Source organism: Alnus glutinosa, chromosome 11, assembly GCF_958979055.1.
Source record: "Alnus glutinosa chromosome 11, dhAlnGlut1.1, whole genome shotgun sequence".
Taxonomy (NCBI): domain Eukaryota; kingdom Viridiplantae; phylum Streptophyta; class Magnoliopsida; order Fagales; family Betulaceae; genus Alnus; species Alnus glutinosa.
In genome coordinates, this window is record NC_084896.1 from 25,613,127 (window position 1) to 25,636,715 (window position 23,589).

Sequence of the window (23,589 nt, forward strand, 5' to 3'; positions counted from 1 at the left end):
TATATATATATAAAACACATATACATTAACAAAAGTATTTCATTTTTAACTTTGTAAATGTTAAAAACGTAATCATAAAAAAAATAATAAAAGTAAACTTTATACAAATTTATATAACCTTGTACGAGTTCAGCCGAATTTATACGAGTTTGACTGAATAAATGTGCTCAATTTCTATTATGCTTGATTTATTTAATAACAAACCAAACTCTTAGCTCGAGCTATTTAGCTTAGTTATTACCCATAAACTTGGATGCACAACAGGGGAATATACACGATATTAAAACCATCAGATTTGCTGTGGATATTAACATCTTATAGTTTTTCATCCTTCATTGGAAGTTACAAAACAAATTCACTAATTTTAGTCCCATAATATAAAAATTATTCTCACATCAAGCCAATATTTTATTTAACAATCCAATAAACCAGAACCAGACGTTACATTATAATGGATTGAACCAGAACCAGACGTTACATTATAATGGTAATTACCAACTGAACAAATGGATTGAACATGACCATCTTATAAGCAATTGATGCATTTACAACTAGCAAGCCATTTTATGTACAAATTATCTGAATTTAAACCATTTTATTCACTTTCGAAGTCCTCATCATCTCCAAAGGTAAAAACAGAAGCATCAGCTGCCATTGCCTTGAATTCACTTTTTGTGTTGGGCACCTCAAGGGCTGATACAGCTCCATCACCAACATCACTTTTAGGCTCAGTATCAACATGCATCTGTGTTGAGCCAGTGTTTCCCAGAGATATATGTTCAGTCTCACGAGATAAACTTGCAATTTGATCTGAATCTGTCCTAGTCTCAGAACTGGAGGTGGTATTGATGACAGTTCCTCCTGCTGCAGAAGCTACTTCTGCTTGCCTGCTCTTTGAAGAACCGGTTTCCTCCACCTCACTATCAGAAAAAACGGCATCTTTATCATGACCTTTCAGGTCTTTGTTTTGGGTTGGTCTGGATGCACCCTCATCAACTGTTGCAGGAGGAGTGCCCGAGCTTTCATCTGTTTTCTTGGCAGCAGTTTCAATGTTGGGTGTTGTAGTAACAATGCCATTAGAATCTACCAACACAAACTCAACCTGAAATCCCGGGGAGGGCAATTTCCTCTACAGAAAGCATAAACCAGAAAAAATAAATAATGTTGTACAATAATCACCAATTTCCAAGAAAGCAAAGAAAACAATGACACAGAATAGAAGCAAACTCCTTTCTTAAGAATTAATAGAGCTACATCTTAATAAGAAAAATATTTGAAGTGCGAGGATCTAAGCGCTGTAAGGGCAGATCATCACATATTAATTGTTTGATCTTCACCTTGTCAAATCCGTCAAGATCATTGGTGTTTAACTAGCTGAAAATCACAGAAAAAGTAATAAATTTCAATTTCATGTCTGAAAAGCATAACAAGAGAGTGATCTATTGGGGACGAAGCCGAATTACTGACAAGCAGAAATCTCCTTGACGGTCATGAAAATGGACTTTGAAGTCCCCAGCCAACTCCGTCAGACCTGGCTCCCCTGGCAAAGCAAAGATGTGACGTCCCACATCGCCTGGGAATGAGGATGTGCTTATATGTATAAATGCACCCTATATGACACAACGCGTTTTAAAGCCGTGATGGCAATGAACCTATCAGAACTCCGCAGTTAAGCGAGCCGCTGCGAGAGCAATCCCAGGATGGATGGGTGACCTCCTGGGAAGTCTGATATGGGGAGCCAAAAGCGGACAGTATTGTGTCATTGGGGGTGGATCGTTACAAATGGTATCAGAGCCATTGCCCAGCCTGAGATGGTGGGAGCGTGCACAAGCCCAAAGAGGGTTGCCGGCGGGCACTCGCTGGGATGCCAAGAATGGGGGGATCCCATGAGGGTCGCCAGCGAGGACGCTGGGTCCCAAGGGGGGGTGATTGTGACGTCCCACATCGCCTGGGAATGAGGATGTGCTTATATGTATAAATGCACCCTATATGACACAACGCATTTTAAAGCCGTGATGGCAATGAACCTATCAGAACTCCGCAGTTAAGCGTGCTTCTGCGAGAGCAATCCCAGGATGGGTGACCTCCTGGGAAGTCTGATATGGGGAGCCAAAAGTGGACAGTATTGTGTCATTGGGGGTGGATCGTTACATAAATTGTGGCTAATATAGTGCTCGCACGACTAAAAATAAAATAAGGGTTGGTTCTTTGTGAAAACTCAGTTAGTCTTATACCACTGAGGTCTTAGTATGAGGTATACTAAGGCGGTGAACTCACTATTTCACCTATGCGGATGTGGATACCACCACAACCGTGTAGATGATGTTTCTTTGGCTGCAGGTACTATGGTATAGTCGATGGGTCGGTAGCAGTGTGCTTGGGATATTATGACTGAAGCTCGCCGCGACAGTTGTAATTGTCGGACCACGGGTTGTCCACTATTTTATAGGTTTGGTATGGCTTGTGACGTTTGTGTCACTTATTCTTTGTTAAGCCATTATTGTTATAGTGTTAATAAGACTCAAACAGATAGATGTTAAATGGCTCTTTGTTGTAATTAATTTGTGATAGATGTATAAGTTGTAATTTCCGCTATTCAGATTTATGTTTTCCGCTGCATAGATAGATGTATGTTATACTCTGATTATCAGGTACATGTTGTGGGGCATGTGCCATATGTTGGCTGAGCGACACGTAGTCGTGCCACTGCGATGACTCGTTTTATGTTTGTATAATAATAAAAAATAAAAACGGGTCGTCACAGTAGGTCTGTTTGATTGTCTGGTAGCAACTAGTTAGAGATCTTTGGAATACATCCTGATGATATTCCATTTGTATTTTGGGGCTTTGGAGTTCTTTTGACCAATTTGGGATTTCATAAACCTCTATTATGTCTGTAGCTAGAAGATTTTTGGTTTAGTGCGCCCAAGAATGGGGTATTGGTCTTTTGTAACGATCCACCCCCAATGACACAATACTGTCCGCTTTTGGCTCCCCATATCAGACTTCCCAGGAGGTCACCCATCCTGCGATTGCTCTCGCAGCGGCTCGCTTAACTGCGGAGTTCTGATAGGTTCATTGCCATCACGACTTTAAAACGCGTTGTGTCATAAAGGGTGCATTTATACATATAAGCACATCCTCATTCCCAGGCGATGTGGGACGTCACAATCACCCCCCCTTGGGACCCAGCGTCCTCGCTGGCGACCCTCATGGGATCCCCCCATTCTTGGCATCCCAGCGAGTGCCCGCCGGCAACCCTCTTTGGGCTTGTGCACGCTCTCACCATCTCAGGCTAGGCAATGGCTCTGATACCATTTGTAACGATCCACCCCCAATGACACAAATACTGTCCGCTTTTGGCTCCCCATATCAGACTTCCCAGGAGGTCACCCATCCTGGGATTGCTCTCGCAGCGGCTCGCTTAACTGCGGAGTTCTGATAGGTTCATTGTCATCACGGCTTTAAAACGCGTTGTGTCATAAAGGGTGCATTTATACATATAAGCACATTCTCATTCCCAGGCGATGTGGGACGTCACAATCACCCCCCTTTGGACCCAGCGTCCTCGCTGGCGACCCTCATGGGATCACCCCATTCTTGGCATCCCAGCGAGTGCCCGCCGGCAACCCTCTTGGGCTTGTGCACGCTCCCACCATCTCAGGCTAGGCAATGGCTCTGATACCATTTGTAATGATCCACCCCCAATGACACAATACTGTCCGCTTTTGGCTCCCCATACCAGACTTCCCAGGAGGTCACCCATCCTGGGATTGCTCTCGCAGCGGCTCGCTTAACTGTAGAGTTCTGATAGGTTCATTGCCATCACGGCTTTAAAACGCGTTGTGTCATATAGGGTGCATTTATACATATAAGCACATCCTCATTCCCAGGCGATGTGGGACGTCACAATTGCACCCTATATGACACAACGCGTTTTAAAGCCGTGATGGCAATGAACCTATCAGAACTCCGCAGTTAAGCGAGCCGCTGCGAGAGCAATCCCAGGATGGGTGACCTCCTGGGAAGTCTGATATGGGGAGCCAAAAGCGGACAGTATTGTGTCATTGGGGGTGGATCGTTACAATTTACCAATAGCTAATGTAGCAAACACCGACTATTCAGAAATCATTTAAAACATACTATATAGCTGTGAACATATGTAGAAGTTCCAGACATCCCTCCTTGGAAGTTTCTACATATAAACCCCTCTATAATAATACTTTTCACCGGTCGCTTGGACATATGTGCACACGATCACTCCATCACAGATATCACGTATACACATAGGTCTTAAGCAAAGAACATGGCATCTTACTTTTCCGTACTAGGATAACATCCTTCAACAAAACACTCGCAACACCATCTCTAATCGTATTCCAGCTTCGTGCCTTAACGTCAGTAGATCATGAGAGCACTTGAGTTAAACTCAATCATGCTAACACGTCTTTCCTGAAGAACAAGAACAGTCAACCTTCCTACTCATAGACATGCCATTACTCGCACCTGGGTAGTCATGTATCCATGTACTTTCAAGTTCAATGTATGCTATTAACACATGGACCATCCGATAGAAATATACATAAGATCTTTTCCATGAAGACTCTTATGCATACTAATACGTCTAGCAAAACTACTCATAACATAAAAACAACTCTCACAAAACAATGCTATAATGCTATGCATGAACTGGGGCTGATACTGTTATGCTGCTGATACTGATACTGCTGATACTAGGGCCGGCTTTATATGTTCTGGGGCCTTAGGCGAAAATTATAAATGAGGCCTTTTTATATAAATATAAATATAAATATAATTAATTTTAATTTTTATAGCTTTGAAATTTAATATTATATTGTTAGTATCAAATTTATATAATTTATTTTGAGTTTCAGTTAATTTGTTAATTTTTTTATTTTTTAGAGTGTTTTATATATTTAAATGCATATTTCTAACAAATATTTATAAATAAAAAAAATCATAATGACCTAGGCACCAAAAAAAAAAAAACCTCAAAAACAAAAAAAGAAAGGAAACGTGTGGACGTACAGTGGATGTGGACATGTTCTTGATGAGAAAAAAAAAAAAAAAGGAAAAAGACTAGATCAATCAGATAGGTAGAAAAAGAAGAAGGAAAAAACCTGCCGGCCTGAGTTCTTTTTTATTAAACACCCTCAGCTACAGTGACGTGATGAGACAAAGCCGAAGGAAACTGAGCCACACGTCTCGCCTTATCTCTTGGTGCAGTGTTCCCTTCAAGGAAAGTGAAGAGCACTAAAAAAAAAAGGCCCGTTTATGACTATCTCTTGATGCGGTGCACACCCAAAAAAGAAAGAAGCAGATTTGGTATCCTGATGGTCAAGCTGTGAGAGATTACCGGAGGGAGATCCAGAAGTCGGACGCAAGATCTGGTAGGCAGCGTAGGCTGATGGTCAAGTTGTGTGGTCCTAGCAGCGGTTTTGGGCTCCTACCGCTTGACTGCCGAGGATTGTAGAGCATTTCGGGAAGTGATTTTGGTACTTTTCTGGAGAGATTGAATAAGATTTGTGTTTTTTTTTAAAAAAAAAAATGTAAAATGTCTTTCTTTGGCATGACAATTTGTTTTATAATGCGGGAGTTCTAGAGCCTCCCGGTGTGATAATAGAATTTTTTTTTGGAATTGTTGTGTTGGTAGGCAGTTGATTTTTTGTGAGAGATAATGAACTCTTTTTTTTTGGCATTAATGTTGTGTTCTTGAGCCCCTAAAACTATTGATTTTTCTGTGGAAGTTTAAGAGTCCCACGTAGAGATAATGAACATTTCTTTTGTCAAAATCGTTGTAGAGGCCTTAAATTTTTATTTATTTTTCTCTTTTTACAAAGTTTTTTATGGGGCCTTAATTTTTTTTTCCCCCTAAGATAATTGTAGAGGCCTTATTTAATTTAATTAATATTTTTTTTTTTCACAAGCCTATTTTATCTTATGGGGGCCTTCTTCCACACGGGGGCCTTAGGCGGTCGCCTAAGCCGCCTAGTGGAAGAGCCGGCCCTGGCTGATACTGATACTGTTATGCTGCTGATACTGATACTGCTGATACTGTTATGCTGCTGATATACTGATACTGCTGGTATGTATGCTCTATACTACATGCTCAATGTTTCGTACTTGACCAGTATATATTTCACTACTGTGTCACGCTGAAATCATGCATTTGTTAAATCACATCCTCTCAAAACTAAACAAATCCAGCATTTTACCCAACACTTTGAAATCATTCAAAACTTAGTTTCTTTATCAAATCTACGCAGTTTCAACATGACATGTTCTCAAACAATTTGCATAATTTAAATCTCAACCTCAGAACTTAACACTTCAAATCTAGTCAATACTTTTCACTCTTGCACTATCTCTTAAACATCCTTGATATAGTTTAAACATAATCGAAACTAATAAATCATCTCAAAGCATATACATTTCATCATATGGTTGGTTCAGTTTCATAAACAATATATATATTTTTATCAATCCAATACATATAAAAATATATATTTTCTCAGTGAGTGGAATACCCACCTTGGCTGCATTGGACTCCAACTCGAACACTCCTTGGACTCTAGTCACTTGGACTCTACATTGGAGAACCAATTAAAGTCTCCAATCCGAACATGATCCTGCAAACATTGGTAGCATTAGACTATGCTATTGAATTACATACTCTATGACATTCTAACTACCCGCGTTCTCACACGTCACGTCACTCGCTCCTAAAGCTATCTAGATACCTTAAGCTATTATTAGATTAGTCATTGGTTATAGGTTGGTGTCTTATCTTGTTTATTAACTAGAAAACGCATCTACTATTTCATTAGTTTATTTATTACTATTGTGTCACATTATTATTCCTAATCCTTTTTATAGCTTGTTGCTATTTACTAAGTTCACAACATATATATTTAACATGTATGCATGCATATGCATATATGTACATATATACATATATACATATACATATACAATACTTAAACCTAGTCCATTAATATACTAAATTACTTAGTGTACGTAGATAAGTAAATTGGATACCAAGTTACCTTACTATCATTATTAGACATTAAGCTTATGGTTTGTTTATCCACATAAGCCTAATTCAGTAATAAACTTAAGTACTTTTAATATAAATGAATAAGTGCATTAGTTATTTAATTACTAACCATATAAATAGTTTAGATTATAGAACCTTAACCTTATACAACATATTAATCTAATAGCTCTTTTTAAGCTACTTACGATCACATAGTATAATATACATTCTTAAAGTTTGAGGCATATACATTAACCTCAAAGCCAAGCATTATACTTAGGCTTAATTTGCTATTAGTCCACCACCATTCCACATAAACGCTCCTACCTTATTATTGATACACTTATCCATTAAGTCTTTCTAACCTAGGACCCTAGTGATTTAATCTTAAAGGTTATCTAAATGTCTTTAACTATATTATACTAAAATCCCATAATCTATTTATATAGTCACTTTACCTATTCATGGGTTTATTCTTTCGTTATGCCCACATACTTTATTTGCTCGTTTACTCAATGTAGTCTTTACTCATTTATTTTCTTACTAGTTTATAACCAACTCAACCCCAATAAGGACATAACAATCTAAAACATAACCAACCACAACACTTTCCAAGATCATCAATTTCACATACACATATTTAGTCATTTCCGAAAGAGGATTCAATAACCATGAGCTTCTCTCCAAACAATATTTCATCAAAACACCTATTAAAATCACTCTCTACACACGGCTACCACAAGAAACTAACCAAACCATTCGACCATTTCCTTGTGACATTAACCGGAACCTATCCTCAACCAAGCTCCACCAACAAGACTCAATAAAACATCATCAAATCAGCCATTAAAAACAAATCCATAATTTCATCATTAAACCCAACAATTCCCATCATGAAACTAACACCCAAAAATCACCTAAACCGATAATCCACAACAAAATAACACAACTAATTCACTGAGCCTTCAAACCCTCAAATCAGCCTTCATCCACAACAACAAACCACATTCAACAATTCAACACCAATAATCAGCCCAAATCAGTACCTAGCCAAACAGTGCACACACACCACTCAACCGATCAAGAATCCAAAACACCCATCCAACTACAATAATTCCTCAAATCAAACCTTGTGTACTGATCAAATAGCACAATATCCATAAATATACACTCAATCGGCCAACAGTAGAGAACCCCCAAAATCATAATCCAACCAAACCCTAATTTCACACTAATCCAATCAATCCACAAAATAAACCACACACACATGGCTCAGCCGGACACACACGCTGGAAATCAAGAACCCCCAAAACAGAAAACATCAACTACCTAATCACGGCTCAGCCGATCCAACAACCAACAGGGTTTATAATAATCCAATTTACAAATTAAATAGAATCATAAGATTTTTATACCTTAGGGATTTTCCTCAACAAATCCACCGGAAATCGTCACTGTTTCCGCCGGGAAACACACATGGAGAATCAGGTCTCCACATGGGTTCAGCGGGTCACGGGTCACGGGTCACGGGTTTTGGGCTGCACGAATTTCGCACACATGCGGGTCACGACTCGCCGGAAACCGCTACTGGGACCGTCGAATTTCAGCTCTGGCTGCCGGAAATCGCGCCGGACTTCACCACCGAAAGATCGGGTCACACGGGTTCTCGGGTCCAAGCACTTGAGTTCCGCCGGAAATCAGGTCCTAAGCACCACCAGAGTCGACCCACCGGTAGAATGGGCCGGAACTCGCGTCGCCGGCGTCGTCTGCTTCCGCCGTTGCCGACCCACCGATCGGGTCCTCACACAGGTCTCTCCATCTCCGTGTCTCACTCTCTCAGTCTCGGTCTACTCTCTCTCAACTTGTGTGAAGAAGGGGAAGAGAGAAATAGGGAGGGGCTGTTGTGTGCGGCTACAGAGAACAGAGGAGGGAGAAGGAAGAAAAGAGAAGGAAAAGGGAAAGAGAAGAAGAGAGAGGGGGTGCGTTGGGGTGAAGCTGGAAGAGAAGAGAAAAAGAAAGGGGGTGGGGGTGCTGACGCGTGGGGCTTGAAGGGATAAAATTATTTCCTAAAAAAAAACAATCCACAGCCACACTCGTGGCTGTGGATGAGACCAAACCTTGGTCTTTACACCTACTGTAACGACCTAAGGAAAAGCGCTAGCCAAATCTGCGCTATCACCCCAAAAGAACTAGTCAATTTGAAGCTTTACCTAGAATCACTTATAAAGCCCAGTTTCACCTAGTAACTAGGCAATGTGGGACTTAGCACCCATGAATATCTATATAACTACTCACTCTATGTGAACTATTCATCTCTTTCCAATATGGGACTGGGGTGTTACACCTACCGAAAGATCCTTGGTTCTTGAATGCTTTTTTGCGGAGAAGAGAACACCTATGCATTAGAAAAGCATTAATGGAAGACCAGAGAGTGATCACAAGAAAAGCATTAAAGCAAAATCATTGCATCAGCATAATGATATTTCAATATACAAGTTTTGAAGCTATGCAGAGCTTCAGAGAGAACAAAAATGCAACTAGAATCGCAATCTCCATCACATATAACCCCAAACAAAGAGAACACCAATATATAACTAGAGTTCTCATTGGCAAAAGTTTGGAATCCAATGTGGTACCCCATCTGCATAAATGAGCTATCAGCGCCAGGAAATGCCAATTAGCCCTTGCTCAATTGGTCCAGGTGCTGTAAGGTTGAGGAAAAAAGCCTTGAATCTAGCTCACGAAATTCTTGTATATCCCCGATGAACTTAGATACTACAATAACAATAAATTCAACACCAACATTAAAAAAAAAAAAAAAAAAAAAAAAAAAAAAAAAAAAAAAACCTTTTAGTCTTCGATGCTGAACAATTGTCCCAAAGTAGGAAAAAAGAATAATCCAACATGCGGCAATCGGCAATCACAAAGATTAGCAAGAATAATTATGATGCAGTGCAGACTATTTGAATATATACATGTATATATGTATGTTCATGCAAAAGCCCTGATGAATATACACAACACAAGCTAAGGCAATCACAAAGGTTTGTATGAACAATTCTGATGCACTATTTGAAAATATCACTGATGAATATTAAGGGGAAAAACCCAAGGAAAGAATGAGAAAATAGTATTTGCTGAAACGCCCAAAAAAAAAAAAAACAAAAACAAAAACAAAAGGGAAGTATGACAAATGAACTTAGATACTACAATAACAAAAAAAAAAAAAAAAAAAAATCCTTTGAACTAAACAATAAGCTAATTACAAATGATCCCACCAGTATTATCTCAATTTGTTCCTTTTTTTTACCAAAAAAAAAAAAAAAAATTGCTTTCAGTTGGTTCAACAAGAGTAGATCGAGTTTAAGAGATAAGTGATAAAATTAGCCCTTGCTCAAATCAGTGTTTGTGTCGAACCAATGCACATGTGGCCATGGCCCATGTGGGCCTGATCGATTTCTGAGGGCTGGAAAGTCTTCAATTCAATGTACAAGGATTCCAGGAATATGGGATTGTTCCTAGAATGGAACATTAATATGCATGATTAATGGTTGGTTTATTGGGCCGATCGGGCCCGTTCATGGTAATGGACTAATAAAGATCTTGGGAAACTTGCTGCAAAGATGATTCTTGAGCAATACCCATATGATGAGCGTACTATTAGGGGGCATATTAGCTTTAAATTGGTTCGTTGGTTTTATTTTATTTTAATAAAATACTTCTTTGTTTTGTGTGTTTTTATTTTAAATATAATGAAATCTAATAACCTTTTCACAAAGTTGTGTAGCTTCTAAATTAAATTGATTTCATTGACGGTTTTTTATGATGAAAATTTCGGTCATCAAAGCCATATTTGTTTTAACGTAAAATGTTTTCTTTATTTTTGAGTGTTTAGTGTGATGTAAAATATTGATCAACCTAAAAAAAAATTTCAGTTGACCAAAAAAATAACATTCACAAGGCGTAAAATGGTTTACGTACGCTTCTCATCTGCGTAAACTATTTTTTGCCTCTCTCCCAAACCCCGGGCAGGCAATTGTGAGAGGGTCCTTGATGGGGCTTACTTGTCAGAGCAAGTGGGCGCACAAGGGGCCTCTCACAATTGCATGCCCAAATTGCAAATAATAGGACAAACAATTACACTGGATCTCAATCTCATCCTCGAATACCTTATATTCTCACACACTCTTTTGCTCTATAGCTCATCTTCATTGTCTCTCTACCTTCCTCGCATCTCTTCAGATTATATGAAATTATAATTGTTAGTCAATATGTGTATATTTTCATTAAACTAAGTTTTAGGATGATTTTTTTAGTTATGTTTATATTTTATGCCCAAACAAACGAGCTTTTAAAGTTGTCTATAACACATGAAAGCTAGGTTCATGAAGATGATGATCACTGAAATTGGTAGATATTTAAACATGCGTCTCTTTCCTTCATTATGCATGTGGTGCGTTTTCATTGGCAGAAAGGTTTACAATCAAACAATTCATTTCATAATTGACAAAGCAAGCATTACGTACGCTTCCAATTTCAACGACAAATTGGATGAAAGAGGCTATGGCACTGTACGTATATAAAAGGAATGCTTCGAACTGGCCGCCTTGTAGCTATAAGATGTTAGGTAAATATAACGTTAATGGACGAGATTTTATAAATGGAGTTGCAACCATTAGAAAAATTCGTCATGTTAATGTAGTGCAGCTTATTGGTTTTTGCGTTCAAAGGTCAAACCGGACTCTTAATTATATATGAATTCATGTCTAAAGGGTCTCTGAATAAGTACATTTTTTTGCTAAAAGAAAGTGTCCTCCTAAGCAACAAGAAAATATATGATATTGCTATAGGAGTTGCTCGTGGGATTGAATATTTACATCAAGGATGTGACATGCAAATTTTGCATTTTGATATTAGCCTCACAACATTCTTCTTGATAAGAATTTTACTCCTAAGGTGTCTGACTTTGGCCTTGCAAAACTGTATCCAGTAGATAACAACATTGTTTCTTTGACTGCAGCAAGAGGGACATTAGGATATATGCCTCTTGAATTATTCTACAAAAACATTGGAGGCGTTTCCTACAAATCTGATGCATATAGTTTCGGAATGTTATTGATGGAAATGGCGAGTGGAAGAAAGAACGTAAATGCATTTGTAGAGCATTCAAGCCAAATTTACTTTCCTACTGGGGTTTGTAACCAATTGCACGATGGAAATGACATAAAAATAGAAGATGCCATAGAGGAGGAAAAGAAAATGATTACGAAGATGATCATAGTTGCATTATGGTGCATACAGATGAAGCCTTGTGATCGCTCTTCCTTGAACAATGTCGCAGAAATGCTCAAATGAGATGTTGGATGCCTACGAATGCCTCCCATGCCTTCCCTATCATCACTAGAGAGACCCATAATTAATGCTGGAGAATATTCGAATCAAAGTTGTTTGTCAATTCAATCAGATGAGTCAAATCAATTAGCTCAATTTTAAATGCAAATTAATTGATATGTTAGTCTAGCAAGTAATTAGTTTTCTCATGCGTATTTTATAGCACAAAGATGCTTGATATTTATGTATAGTAAATTAGAGTTCATCTGATTCATGATAACTCTTCTTGTTATATTATTTGTTAGTGTTCCTATTCTATTTCCTCATGCTTAACCATTGAATAGAGTTTCAGCTTGAGAAGTTATGGTGCTATTCTTCTTTATCCACTAGTTATCGTTTACTTTTTGATTATGGTATATTGGATTACACTAATCCTTGACACTTAGGGATAATCACGGTCACAATTCATAAATTTTTATTTTTGAATGTGGAAGACAACGAACAATTCGAGCAACTATTTTTTGAAAGCTTTGGAAGAATATAATGATACAACAATGGTTTGAGGTTTGAAGTCACCCAAGGTTTTGGTCTTATGTATATGTTGGGCGTGCATTGATTGATATGCTTGTGAGGGGTAATGGATCGAGATGTAAATTTAGCGTATAAAATGTTTGAGAAAATGCCTGAGGAGAATGTGGTTAGTTGGACTTTGATGATAACTAGGTTCACACAATTATGTTACCCTAAGCTAGAGGTCATAAATTTTGGTCTTGGCGTATGGTTTTGACGGGGTTTACATTAAGTGGAGTTTTATAGCCAACCTAGATCGAGTTAGAACTGTTGTCGCTTGGGTGGCCATTTCATTCTTCCGTTGCAATATTGATGGGATTGGCTTTAGATGCAATTTGTGTTAGTTGTTGCTTAATGGACATGTATGCAAAGTTGAAAGTTACGGTAATCATCTAACATTAACGTATACTTGTAATTTTGTTTTTTAAAAATTTAGAAATGAGTGATGTTATCGATGAAATGGTCAATTCTAAGAGTCATTCGTAAGTATACAACACCTCCTTCAAACATTTCTACAACATTGTTCATTGAAGGGCCATCACTAGACTTTTTTTGTATACACCATAATGCCACTATGACCATCGATCTTCACTATTTTCTTTCCTCCTACATGGCATCTTCCATTTCTATGTCTTTTCTGTTGTGCAAATGGTCGACATAGACCCAAATAGAAAAGTAAATTTGGCTTGAATACTTTGAAGATGCATTTAAGTTCTTTCTTCTTCCGGTCTGTTTGGGTTTGTGATTTTAAAAATGTGTGATTTAAAAAAAGTGATTTTTAAAAACGCAGTTTGACATTTAAAATCGTATGTTAGCCTTTTAAAATACCGCGTTTTCAAAAAAGCATTATATTGCCCCTACAATTTGAATAAACATTTTTTTTTGCGTTTTCAAATCGTAATTTTTTAAAAACGTAGTTTCCAAACGGTTTATTTTCTGCGATTTGGTTTAAAATCACACTTTTTCTTTATGAAATCGCAATTTTAAACGCACCCTTCATCTTATTTTCATCAATAACATTCTGAAACTATAAACAAAAAATTTGTAGGAGACGCCTTTGTTAAAATATTAATTAATAATTAAATTTTAAAAAAATATATAAAAAAAATCTCTTAAACTAACAACCAATTTTAAAATAACTTTTTAAATTTTTAAACGTGCTAATATACCTTTATGGAGTTAATGGGTGCATGCATGTCATTCTATAGTTGTGAATTGTGATAGTTGCCTTCTTGATATGGGCGTAATCTTCTGTAGTGTTTGGTGGAGTCTTAGATAGCAACAACGTGTCTTTGTGATCTGATGGAGTGATTGGTGGAATCTTGTCTAACAGCAACGTGCATGTCTATGTGATTTGCTGGCCGGAGTGATTGGTGGGTATATTCTAACATACGACACGTCCCTTTCTTGGATTTGTTGCGTCTCCCCTTTATTTCTCACTGTCTACCTTTCTTGGATTTATTCTCAGCCACTCAAGAAAAGCTTGGGATTTATTTCTCATGGGCCCTCTAATGGATAGCTGTTTGAAAAACTTAACCTACATTCAAAAAGTGGCCGGCAATTTTGATCATGGAGAAGCTTTGAAGCGTGGATTCATTGGATTGAGATAAACTTCCAAACGTACATTCTTGACTCTTGAGCAAGACCCACATGACACAGCAGGTTGATGAAAAGCAGCCGGTGGTAGCTGGAAAATATGGTGGACAAGTTCTATTTACTCTCTTTTGAGTCATTTTAAAATTGATTTGATTTTTAAAATTACAATTAAATCAAAATTTAATAGTAATTTATCATATATTTAATGGTAATTTTAAAATTCACATCAATTTTAAGAGTATTCAAAGAAGAGTGTCCCTTTTGGATAATTAAGGATCTCCGGCCTATAATTTCCAAAAAATTATAGATTATCAAATTAAGTAAATTTAGGACGTTTCTTAAAATGAAAGGTGTGAAAAATACTGCATATTAAAAATGTGACATATTACCTATGAAAATTGAATATATTTCCATCATATTCTTACAAGTACATGCATGGTAATTAATCTTGTTCAAACCATAAAAGAAAAGCGAGGAAGTTCTTACAAGTACATCATTGTTAATATCTGTGTTTTGGGGGGTTATTGTTTTATTTTAGGTTTAAAAAGAGTTTTAATGTGATATAAAAGTAAACATAAATATTTTATACTTTTAATTATTTATTAATATTTTTAACTTGAGAATATAAGTACACGCAGTATTTAGTCTTTCGTTGCAACAGATCGATTAGCACAGGTAGAATGTCATTTTATCATACAATTGGAAGAATAAACTCAAAATATGTTGGGATTTATATCCAAAACTAAAATATGGTAAAACTATTGCAAGATTCCCCCACAGCATAGAATTTATCCACTATATCAAATACATTTCTAAGGTAACAATATATTGTCCAACTTCGATTGACGTGTGCATAATGTGTACATTAAATTTTAAATTTAAATTACAAGTACATTAAATTTTTTAAAAACAAAATTAAAAGTTAAATGGAATTAAAGATAAAATGATCATGAAATCCATAATAGTAATATTTTTTGCTAGAAGTACATAACGTGTACTTAATTTATAGAACATTCTTCTTTTGCAAGAAATCCTGACCATCAAACGTGCGTACGTAGTGGTACTGCGACTAAAAGTAAAAAGATTTTCACTTTAAGGTTATAGAAAAGAAAGGAAAAGGGAAAGATTAATAGTTCTAATCCTCGAGTACAATATGATTGAAACCTGAATGATCATTACTCTTGTTCCAGGATGACATCAAACTTTTGGTCTAGATTCATTCTTGTGGGATTTGTCGAGCCAAATGGATTAGGAGGCATAGTTAATTCATTCCCTCCTTCCAACATTTGAGTGACAACTTTCATAGAAGGACGACTCGCTGGGTGCCATTGGATGCACCAAAGTCCAACAATTGCAAGTTTTTTTGCAATTTTAGCATCTTCATCATCCTCAATGAGGACTCGTAAGTCTTCTTTTTGTTCCAAGAAATTGTAGATCCATTCTGGAAAGTAAACTTGATTAGTGTTATCCACTTTATTCTCGACATTTTTCCTTCCTCCAACTACTTCAAGCAATAAAATTCTAAAACTATAGACATCTAATTTGTAAGAAACATTTCCAAAGTTCCTAGAGAAGACTTCAGGTGCAATGTAACCCATAGTACCCCTGGCTACAGTCATGGACACTGCACTTTGATCCTTGGAGCACAACTTAGCAAGACCAAAATCAGAAATTTTTGGATTAAAATTTTCATCTAGCAAAACATTCACTACAAAAAAAAGGCACAATCTGCCAATTTTCGTGCCAATTTTCGTGCCACTAAATCACAAACAGAGCCGTTTCTCACATTGTCTTTAGAAGCATTCACAATTATTCTCCTATTATCTTCCATTAGAATCAATAGTGACAAAGATCTCCGGTGTAATCCCCTATTTCCTATATTATTTAGGAAAAATATATCTAAAAACATATATATACATTAACAAAAGTAATTCATTTTTAACATTGTAAATGTTTAAAACGTTATCATTACAAAGTTAAAAAAATAATAAAAATGAACTTTATACAAATTTATATAATCTTATACGAGTCAACCGAATTTATACGAGTTTGACTCGATACATGAGCTCAATTTCAATTACGCTTGATTTATTTAATAAACAAACCAAACTCTTAGCCCGAGCTATGTATATTTCTATCGGATGGCTGCATGTTTTATATATATAATAGTTTTGCTAGACGTATTAGTATGCATAAGAGTCTCAATAGAAAAGAACTTATGTATATTTCTATCGGATGGTTGCATGATTTAAATGCTATTGTTTTCTAAGTCTTACTAAATCAAAGGTAATATAGTAGGTGATGATGTATGTAGTTGTATCCAACAATGAAACTTCTACGTATAAGCTCAACTGCGAAGTATGCTTTAAATGTTTTTCATTAGTCAGTGTTTGCTATATCAGCTATGAGGATTTTCAAACAAAAGTTTATAAAATCGGTGGTTGTTATAGTGTACGCATGACTAGAAAAGAAAAGTTAGTTCTTTGCGAAAACTCGGTGAATAGTATACATCTGAGGTCTTAGTGTATTTATATATGCTAAGACAGTGGGCTCATAATTCTACCTATACGGATGCGGCAACCCCTGCAACCGTACAGACATTGTTGCTTTGGTTGCAGGTTTTGCGGATATAGATTTTGACTCGTCCACCTAGCGTATGGGATGCTATAATTGGAGCACATCACGACAGTTATTAGTCACGGACTCATGGGTAGTCTGCATTTGGGTATTTTATTTATGGCTCGTGTCATACGTGGCATATGTATTTGTTGAGCCTATATTTTAGTATGTAATTAGTGTAATATGTTTTATAAGCTTGAATCAGTTAGATATGTAAATGGCTCTTGCTGTTGATAACAATTATATACTAGATGTATTTTCGCTATTGATATGTATTCCGCTGCATATTGATATTTATATTCCGCTGTGTTAGATGTAACTTTGAATATCAGGTACATGTTATGGAACGTGTACGTATGTTGGCTGAGCGACAAGTAGTCGTGCCACTGTGAAGATCCATTTGTATGTTTAAAAAAATAATAAATAAATAACGGGCCGTCACATATAACTCCAAACAAAGAGAACACCAATAACCAGAGTTCTCATTGGCAAAAGTTTGGAATCCAATGTGGCACCCCATCTGCATAAATGAGCTATCAGCACCAGGAAATGCCAATTAGCCCTTGCTCAATTGGTCCAGGTGCTGTAAGGTTAAGGAATAAAGCCTTGAGTCTAGCTCGTGAAATTCTTGTATATCCCCAATGAACTTAGATACTACAATAACAATAAATTCAACACCAACATTAAACAAAAAAAAAGTAAAAAATCCTTTAGTCTTCGATGCTGAACAATTGTCCAAAAGTAGGAAAAAAGAATAATCCAACATGCGGCAATTGGCAATCACAAAGATTAGCAAGAATAATTATGATGCAATACAGACTATTTGAATATATATATATATATATATATATATATATATATATATATATATATATATATATATATATATATATGTTTATGCAAAAGCCCTGTTGAATATACATAAAACAAGGCAATCACAAAGGTTAGTATGAACAATTCTGATATCGATGCACTATTTGAATATATCACTGATGAATATTAAGGGGGAAAACCCAAGGAAAGAATGAGAAAACAGTATTTGCTGAAATGCCAAAAAAACAAAAGGGAAGTATGACAAATGAACTTAGATACTATAATAACAAAAAAAAAAAAAAAATCCTTTGAACTAAACAATAAGGTAATTACAAAAGATCCCACTAGTATTATCTGAATTAGTTCTTTTTTTTTTTTTTAAAAAAAAAAAAAAAAAAAAAATTGTTTTCATTTGGTTCAACAAGATATATAAGAGTTTAAGAGATAAGTGATAAAATTAGCCCTTGCTCAAAGCAGTGTTTGTGTCAAACCAATGCACATGTAGCCATGTGGCCCATATGGGCCAGATCGATTTCTGAGGGCTGGAAAGTCTTCAACTCAATGTACAAGGATTCAAGTTCCGAGGATGGAACATTAATATGCATGATTGGTTGGTTTATTGGGCCGATCAGGCTCGTTCATGGTTCTTAGGAAACTTGGTGCATGCAAAGATGATTCTTGAGCAATACCCATATGATTAGCGTACTATTAGCCAATTTAGGGGCATAAATTAGCTATAAATTGGTTCGTTGGTTTTGTTTTATTTTAATGAAATACTACTTTGTTTTGTGTGTTTTTATTTTAAATATAATGAAACCTAATAACGTTTTCACAAAGTTGTGTAGCTTCTAAATTAAATTGAATTCACCAGTGGTTTTTTACGACGAAAATTTCAGTCATTGAAGCTATATTTGTTTTGGCATAAAATATTTTCCTTAATTTTGAGTGTTTAGTGTGATGTAAATTATTGGTCAACCTGAAAATATTTTCAGCTGACAAAAAAAAAAAATAACATTTATAAAGCGTAAAATGGTTTATGCTTCTCATCTGTGTAAACTACTTTTGGCCTGTCTCCCACCCCCAGGGTAGGCAATTGTGAGAGGGCCCCTGATGGAGCTCACTTGCCAGAGCAGGTGGGCTGCACAAGGGCCTTCTCACAATTGCATGCCCAAATTGAAAACAATGTGGACAGACAATTGCATTGGATTTTAATCTCAGCCCGAATGTCTTCTATTCCCACACTCTCTTTTGCTCTGCAGCTCATCTTCATTGTCTCTCTATCTTCCTCGCATCTACTCAGATTATATGGGAATATATTTATATATGATCATTGTTGGTCAATATGTATATCTTTTAACATGTTCTTGCTTCGTCCGGTTTAAAGCCTTTGGTTTTTGCCCCCTGTTGTTCATTTCGCAAATGATATGAAATGAATCATAGGGGCAAAATATAAAAGCACTAAATCACAAGAGTGGAACTTATTTAACCCTTTAATTAAGCTAAGTTTTAGCTAGGTTGACTTTTTTAGTTGTGTTTATATTTTATGCGGAAACAATTAAATACGCGTTAAAGTTGTTTATAACACATGAAAGGTTCAAAATCAATGTTTTTTGCTTGAAACTTACATGGACATAGATTTTCAAGTTTCGACAAATTGATAACTTATATTATCATATTTGATTTGGATGACGTACATTTGGAGTGTTTAGAAGAAGATAATCCGGATCGATCGGTAGTGGTTGTGTTTTTAAACGGAACGAGTCAAGTTTAATTAGCTTAATTAAAAACTACGAAATTTTAAGTTTAATTTATCAAAAACTTAAAGCTAGGACCATAATAAATTATGCATTGGAATGGGTCATGCATGCATGCGCCATGACTGAAATTGGTAGATATTAATTAAACATGCGTGCACCATGCCAGCATGCGTCTCTTTCCTTCATTATGATTTATGCATGTACGTGGTGCCTTTTCATTGGCAGAAAGGTTTCCGTACAATCAATTATAATTCATTCTGGCCGGGGGCCTTAATTAATTGACTAAGCAAACATAACGCGGGTTGGTCTATTCAGTGAAAAAAGTCAAGCTAGCTTTATCAAAGTTATATGTATGAAGCTTTCACCCAAATTCCATGCATCCTTGTTTTTACAAGTTGGAAACTTAACCCACTCATAAATAATGAAGTGGTTGGCATTCAACTCACCACTAATCCCATTTTCTTTTCTCTAATGGGATTTTCATTACCCAATAGGATTTTCTCAATGGATATTATTTATTTTAAATGAAAGATTATGATTTAAGGGTATTGTATTTAACGGTGTATATGAAGTCAATATTAATACGTTTTTTTATAAATTTAAATAATATAAAATTATATATACCATTAAATCTATTAATTTTAAATCCTAATTATAAAAATAAATAATATTCATTTCGTTTGAAATTATCACAATTCGCATTCCCGTCCACCAGAAGAAGGCTCACCCGAGGTGGGAAGCCTCTCAAATTGCAAAGCCCAAAACCATTGGCTAATGGGATGCGTCATGCATGTCTCGGCACGATATTAATTAATTTCTTTTTTAGAAAAAAAAAATTAAAAAAAAAATAAAATAAAATAACGAGTTGCCACTGTCCTTGACAACCTTTTTTCTTTTTTTTTTTCTTTTTTTAGTACTGTCCTCGACAACATTAAATATATAGTTTGCATGCCATGAAGATCAAAGGCAGCAAGTTTTAAGACAGTGTGTTTTTTTTTTATACTTTTATTTTTGTTCGAAGAGCTTATGAAAATTTGAGATTGATAAATTTTAAAAAATAATGCTATTTGATATATAATTATGGGAGTGTCATATAAATAGAATGAAATAATAGCAAATATCAAGCATCATGAGATCACCGGAGAAGTGTGCAAATTCTCCCTTTTTACGTAAGAGCACGTAATACTACATACAATATTTTTATTTAATAATTATTTTATAATGTTAGTATTGTGAGATAAAAAATAATATATATATATATATATATATATATATATATATATAGAATAATATCTTTTACTTTCTCTATAAGTATTTTGCTTTATCTTCAAGTTTAGCGTTATTTGTGTATTTTTATTTATTTGTTTTTTTTTTTTTTGCTTATTTGGGTCACCTAGACTAGTCTTTCTCGTAAGTAATTTTTATTCTCTCTTACTGAATTTTCTTTTCAATTTTTAATTTTTAGTTTTTGCTGTTATTATATATTATTAGAATACTATTCATTCTACGTGACGTCATATATTTAGGTTAAGGTTTTCAAAAAGCTACCCATTAAGGCCATGATCATGTGTCAATTATATCACAATTCACAGCCCAAGAAATCGACAACTGAAAAAACAGTAAAAAAGAGAAAGGAAAAAGGCATGAAAAACTAGCCGGAACAACTAGTCTATACATTGATTTAAGATTAATAGTCCTAATCCTGGGGTACAACATGGTTGCAACTTGTCTGAGCATTATATTACTCTTGTTCTGAGATTACATCTAACTTTTGCTTTAGACCGCCTCTTGCAAGCATATTTGCATTCATTCTTGTGGGATTTGTCGAGGCAAATGGATTAGGAGGCATAGTTAATTCATTCTCTCCTTCTAACATTTGAGTGACAACTTTCATAGAAGGACGACTTGTTGGGTGCCATTGGATGCACCAAAGTCCAACAATTGCAAGTTTTTTAGCAATTTTAGCATCTTCATCATCTTCGATAAGGACTCGTAGGTCTTCTTTTTGTTCCAAGAAATTGTAGATCCATTCTGGAAAGTAAACTTGACTAGTGCTCTCCACTTTATTCTCAACATTTTTCCTTCCTCCAACTACTTCAAGCAATAAAATTCCAAAACTATAGACATCTGATTTATAAGAAACATTTCCAAAGTTCCTAGAGAAGACTTCGGGTGCGATGTAACCCATGGTCCCCCTGGCTGTAGCCATGGACACCGCACTTTGATCCTTGGAGCACAACTTGGCAAGACCAAAATCAGAAATTTTTGAATTGAAATTTTCATCTAGCAAAACGTTATGAGGCTTGATATCAAAATGGATGATTTGTTGGTCGCACCCTTGGTGAAGATAATCTATTCCTTTTGCTATGCCAATAGCAATGTCTTGCAGTTTGTTCCAACCAAGAAAAAGAGTTTTAGTGTCCGCTGAAGATATGAACTTTTCTAATGAATAATTTGGTAAGAACTCATAAACTAAAGCTCGTCGAAATCCATCAGCACAGAAGCCGACCAAGCGAACTACATTAACATGGTGAATCCTACCCATTGTCCCTACCTCATTTATGAATTCTTCTCCATTATCTTTGGTAGTGCTATTTAGGATCATTTTCACTGCAACATAGATTTCATTTGAAAGCTTTCCTTTGAACACCGTTCCGTAGGCTCCCTCGCCTAACTTCTCAGTAAATTGATTTGTAATCCTCTTAATATCGGCATACGACTATCTGGTGGGCTTGAAATTTTTGTAATCCTCCAAAAACAATTTGATCTTAGCTTGATTTTCTTTTTCTGCTTTGTCATAGGTGTAGACACGGTAGAGAGCAAAGACCGCTAGTACTAACAGAAATGAACCAAAGATGATACCTGCATGTTAAACATTCGTACGCAAGTGATCAACAAGAACTTCTTTCTCCCGATCGAATAATAAAAACTAGCTTCAAAGTGGCTAGTAGACGAGACTCACCAGTGATCTTTAACTTGGATAATACATCTGTTAAAGATTTAACAAAATAAATTAGATTCTCATTGTAAATAACCAAACCAATATTGGCTTGAAACAAAAGAGAAACTTGAGTAGAAATTGATTATACCTTTTGTATGTTTGGTGAAGCACTCTGTTTCTGTTTCATTGCTATTATTCTTCAATCTACATCCCTTGCCTTTCTCTTCGCAGTGTCTGCACTCTGGTCCGGACCACGTCAATTGCAGATTATTATCATAAGTACCGAACACTAAACCATATGAAATTGATCGAAGATTATACATCTTTTTACAAGATGCAATGGGCAAATCGCTGATGTCATCATTATTCGAAGAGAAGGCACGAACTTCGTGGCCTGGGCCACTAAGACAAGAGATCGCATAGCGAGGTTGCTCTTCTGTTGAGGAACAATTGAATAAGGCAAAGTCATACTGGAAGTTTTGTTTCAGTATTTGGAAAGGCGAGGAAGCCAAATTGAGTGTATGAAGCTGTCTTGGAAAGCAATGATCTGGGTCGTATACTTCAATCACCTGAGATTTGTAGTCAATATTTTTCACAAAGAATTTCACAGAAATGGGCAGCTGGAGCACCGTTTCGTTTCTATCAGTGCAGGATAGATTAAACCCAGGATATCCACAGTGGTGTGACTGGCTGTTTAGTCGGAAGGGAAATCGAATGGCTGGGCCAAGGCTTCCACACGGAAATTCATCACACCCATTTTGGCCTTCTCCAAGGCCTACGACGAAAACCGCAAACAAGAAGAAATATGAGATTACCATTTCTAAGCAAATATGCATCTCCATTGCTGGAAGAAATATGAGATTACAAGCAAATACTCATTTTATCCAGGGTGACGTGTGTGCTTA

General features: G+C 36.1%; 3 protein-coding genes, 1 long non-coding RNA gene and 1 pseudogene across 4 annotated transcripts; 1 reads left to right on the plus strand and 4 right to left on the minus strand.

Moving 5' to 3' along the window:
* Nucleotides 1–595: 595 nt before the first annotated feature.
* LOC133881293 (phosphatidylinositol 3,4,5-trisphosphate 3-phosphatase and protein-tyrosine-phosphatase PTEN2A-like) lies at nt 596–1,570 on the minus strand. The gene is made up of 2 exons (XM_062320219.1): nt 1,532–1,570; nt 596–1,129 (listed from the first exon to the last, which is right to left on the minus strand). Exons 1-2 carry the CDS (start codon nt 1,568–1,570, stop codon nt 596–598), a joined length of 573 nt encoding a protein of 190 aa, XP_062176203.1.
* A 4,892-nt stretch (nt 1,571–6,462) lies between these two features.
* Nucleotides 6,463–8,514, minus strand: LOC133882942 (uncharacterized). Its single transcript, XR_009902760.1, has 2 exons — nt 8,473–8,514; nt 6,463–6,650 (listed from the first exon to the last, which is right to left on the minus strand). It is a non-coding gene; the product is annotated as an uncharacterized LOC133882942 (long non-coding RNA).
* A 100-nt stretch (nt 8,515–8,614) lies between these two features.
* LOC133881294 (rust resistance kinase Lr10-like) lies at nt 8,615–12,412 on the plus strand. Its single transcript, XM_062320220.1, has 2 exons — nt 8,615–8,866; nt 11,975–12,412. Exons 1-2 carry the CDS (start codon nt 8,615–8,617, stop codon nt 12,410–12,412), a joined length of 690 nt encoding a protein of 229 aa, XP_062176204.1.
* A 3,317-nt stretch (nt 12,413–15,729) lies between these two features.
* On the minus strand, nt 15,730–16,173 carry LOC133881295 (rust resistance kinase Lr10-like). The gene has a single exon (XM_062320221.1). The coding sequence runs from the start codon at nt 16,171–16,173 to the stop codon at nt 15,730–15,732; it is 444 nt and encodes a 147-aa protein (XP_062176205.1).
* A 5,206-nt stretch (nt 16,174–21,379) lies between these two features.
* On the minus strand, nt 21,380–23,539 carry LOC133881928 (rust resistance kinase Lr10-like; annotated as a pseudogene).
* Between the last annotated feature and the right edge of the window lie 50 nt (nt 23,540–23,589).